Raw genomic sequence first — 3,900 nt, 5'->3', positions numbered from 1 at the left:
TTTGGTTGAGTTTTGAGGATTTTGGACAAAACTTTGTTGGATTTTTGACTAAAGTTTGGTGGAGATTTGAGGATTTTGGACAGAATTTTGGTTGAGTTTTGAGGATTTTGGACAAAACTTTGTTGGATTTTTGACTAAAGTTTGGTGGAGATTTGAGGATTTTGGACAGAATTTTGGTTGAGTTTTGAGGATTTTGGACAAAAAATTGTGAAGTTTTAAGAAATTTTGGACCAAAGTTTGGTTGAGTTTTAAGGATTTTTGACCAAAGGTTTAGTTGAGTTTTGAGAATTTTTTGACAAACTTTGGTTGAGTTTTAAGAATTTTTGATGAAAGTTGGATCAAGATTTAGAGGATTTTGGACCGAAGTTTGATTCAGTTTTGAGGATTTTTGACCAAACTTTGGTCGAATTTTAAGAATTTTTGACCAAAATTTGGTTGAATTTTGAGGATTTTGGACAAAAATTTGGTTGAGTTTTAAGCATTTTTGACCAAACTTTGGTTGAGTTTTAAGGAAGTTTTGACCAAAGGTTTAGTTGAGTTTTGAGAATTTTTGGACAAATTTTGGACTGAGTTTTTAAGGATTTTTGAAGAAAGTTTGGTCGAATTTTGAGAATTTTTGACCAAAGTTTGATCAAGATTTAAAGATTTTTGACAAAAATTTGGTTGAGTTTTAAGGAATTTTTGACAAGGGTTTAGATTTAAAGATTTTTGACAAAAATTTGGTTGAGTTTTAAGGAATTTTTGACAAGGGTTTGGTTGAGTTTTAAGGAATTTTGGACCAAACTTTGGTTGAGTTTTAAGGAATTTTGGACCAAACTTTGGTGGAATTTTGAGAATTTTTGACCAAACTTTGGTCGAGATTTGAGAATTTTTTTACCTTTTTATTGGGTGAAGAAAAGTTGGAATGGGAGGAAAAAATTCCGGACAATTTGCAGCCGTTCACCCCAATTCTGGTGTGACAACAACTCCAGTGGATTGATTGGTTTTAATTAATTCCATTTGATTATTTTAATTAAAACACTCTCAGTGTTTGCAGCTTCCCTCTGGAATTCTCTGCCATGGAAAGCTCTTGAAGGATGTCTTGGAAAATGGGAATAAACCCCCTAAAAATGGGATTTATACCCCTAAAAATGGGATTAAAACCCCCTAAAAATGGAATTAAATCCCCCACTCAAAATGGGATCAAATCCTCCTAAAAAGGGATTAAAACCCCCTAAAAATTGAATTAAAACCCCTTAAAAAATGAGGGTAATACTCCCTAAAATTGGATTAAAATCCCCTAAAAATGGGATTAAAACCCCCTAAAAATGGGATTAAAACCTCCTAAAAAAGGAATTATAAACCCCTTAAAAATCGAATTAAAGCCCCCTAAAAATGGGATCAAACCCCCACTAAAAATGGGAATAAACCCGCTGAAAATGGGATTAAAACCCCTTAAAAATGAGGGTAAAACTCCCTAAAATTGGATTAAAATCTCCTAAAAATCGAATTAAAACCCCCTAAAAATGGGATTAAACCCCCACTAAAAATGGGAATAAACCCCCTGAAAATGGGATTAAAACCCCCTAAAAATTGAATTAAAACATCCTAAAAATGGAATAAAACCCCCACTAAAAACGGGATCAAATTGCTTAAAATGGGATTAAAATCCCTAAAAATGGAATCCAAACCCCTTAAAAATGGAATTAAATCCCCACTAAAAATGGGATCAAATCCTCCTAAAGTGGGATTAAAACCCCTTAAAAATTGAATTAAAACCCCCTAAAAATGAGATTAAAACTCCCTAAAAGTCCAATTAAAACCCCCTAAAAATGGGAATAAACCCGCTGAAAATGGGATTAAAACCCCCTAAAAATTGAATTAAAACCCCTTAAAAAATGAGGGTAATACTCCCTAAAATTGGATTAAAATCCCCTAAAAATGGGATTAAAACCCCCTAAAAATGGGATTAAAACCTCCTAAAAAAGGAATTATAAACCCCTTAAAAATCGAATTAAAGCCCCCTAAAAATGGGATCAAACCCCCACTAAAAATGGGAATAAACCCCCTGAAAATGGGATTAAAACCCCCTAAAAATGGGATTAAAACCTCCTAAAAAAGGAATTATAAACCCCTTAAAAATCGAATTAAAGCCCCCTAAAAATGGGATCAAACCCCCACTAAAAATGGGAATAAACCCCCTGAAAATGGGATTAAAACCCCCTAAAAATTGAATTAAAACATCCTAAAAATGGCAATAAACCCCCCCTAAAATGGGATTAAATCCCCTAAAAATTGAATTATAAACCCCCTAAAAATAGAATTCAAACCCCTTAAAAATCGAATTCAAACCCCCACTAAAAATGGGATCAGATCGCCCTAAAATGGATTAAAACCCCCCTAAAAATGGGAATAAACCCCCATAAAATGGGATTAAAACCCCCTAAAAATGGAATTAAAACCTCCTAAAAATGGGATTATAAACCCCCTTAAAATGAGATTAAAACCCCTTAAAATGGAATCCAAACCCCTTAAAAATCGAATTAAATCCCCCACTAAAAATGGGATCAGATCCTCCTAAAATGGGATTAAAACTCCCTAAAAGTTGAATTAAAATCCCCTAAAAATGGGATTTATACCCCCTAAAAATGGAATTCAAACCTCCTAAAAGTGGAATTCAAACCCCTTAAAAATCGAATTAAAACCCCCAAAAATGGGATGAACACTTCCTAAAAATGGGATCAAATCCCCTTAAAAATGGGATTATAAACCCCACTAAAAATGGGATTAAAACTCCCTAAAAATGGAATTCAAACCCCTTAAAAATCGAATTAAATCCCCCACTAAAAACGGGATCAAATCACCTAAAATGGGATTAAAACCCCCTAAAAATTGGATTAAATCCCCTAAAAATGGGATTAAAAGCCCCTAAAAATGGGATTACAAGGGTAAAACTCCCTAAAATTGGATTAAAATCCCCTAAAAATGGGAATAAAACCCCCAAAAAATTGAATTAAAACCCCTTAAAAAATGAGGGTAAAACTCCCTAAAATTGGATTAAAATCCCCTAAAAATGGGAATAAAACCCCCAAAAAATTGAATTAAAACCCCTTAAAAAATGAGGGTAAAACTCCCTAAAATTGGATTAAAATCCCCTAAAAATGGGAATAAAACCCCCAAAAAATTGAATTAAAACCCCTTAAAATGGGATTTTTTCCATTATTTTAAACCCTGGGATTTGGGTTAAAAAATTGGAATTTTTCCCAAGTAAATCTCCCTGGGTTTTTCCCTGCATTTCCATGGGACAATAAAACTTAAATTTTTAAAATTTTTCATTTTTTATTTTAAATTTCTTTCCCCTCTGCAGGGCTGCAATCCCACCAGGACCTGGAATTTGGAATTCTCCACCCGAAAATCCGGAGATTTTTTTCCGTCGAGGAAATTCCGATTTCTTTGCTCTGATTTCAAAATTTGATTTATTTGTACAATCAGAGGGGAACTCCCCCCCAAAAACAAAATCAGATTTTATCCCAACTTTTGGTGGTTTTTTAATTTCTGTTCCTTTTAATTGGGGTTTTTTTGGTGTTTAATTGGGTTTTTTTGGTGTTTAATCAGAATTTTTTTGGTATTTAATCAGATTTTTTTTGTATTTAATCAGATTATTTTTGGTATTTAATCTGAATTTTTTTCGGTGTTTAATGGGAATTTTTTGGTGTTTAATTGGAGTTTTTTTGGTATTTAATCAGAATTTTTTTGGTGTTTAATCAGAATTTTTTTGGTGTTTAATCGGAATTTTTTTCGGTGTTTAATGGGAATTTTTTGGTGTTTAATTGGAGTTTTTTTGGTGTTTAATCAGAATTTTTTTGGTGTTTAATCAGATTTTTTTTTGTATTTAATCAGATTATTTTTGGTGTTTAATCT

General features: G+C 32.5%; 1 protein-coding gene across 1 annotated transcript in view; it reads left to right on the top strand.

The window, feature by feature from the left end:
- The window catches only part of LOC115949100 (serine/threonine-protein kinase PDIK1L-like), a 6,400-nt gene extending 2,916 nt beyond the window's left edge, over positions 1-3,484 (top strand). Inside the window, exon 2 of the mRNA XM_031065419.1 lies at positions 3,347-3,484. Within this exon, the coding sequence (XP_030921279.1) occupies positions 3,347-3,454 (108 nt within the window). The 3' untranslated portion in view covers positions 3,455-3,484. The remainder of the gene's footprint in view (positions 1-3,346) is intronic.
- Positions 3,485-3,900: the final 416 nt, after the last annotated feature.

Source organism: Geospiza fortis, unplaced genomic scaffold (assembly GCF_000277835.1).
Source record: "Geospiza fortis unplaced genomic scaffold, GeoFor_1.0 scaffold780, whole genome shotgun sequence".
Lineage (NCBI taxonomy): Eukaryota > Metazoa > Chordata > Aves > Passeriformes > Thraupidae > Geospiza > Geospiza fortis.
The sequence above is the reverse complement of the archived record's forward strand: the minus strand, read 5'-3'. Positions and strand labels throughout refer to the sequence as shown.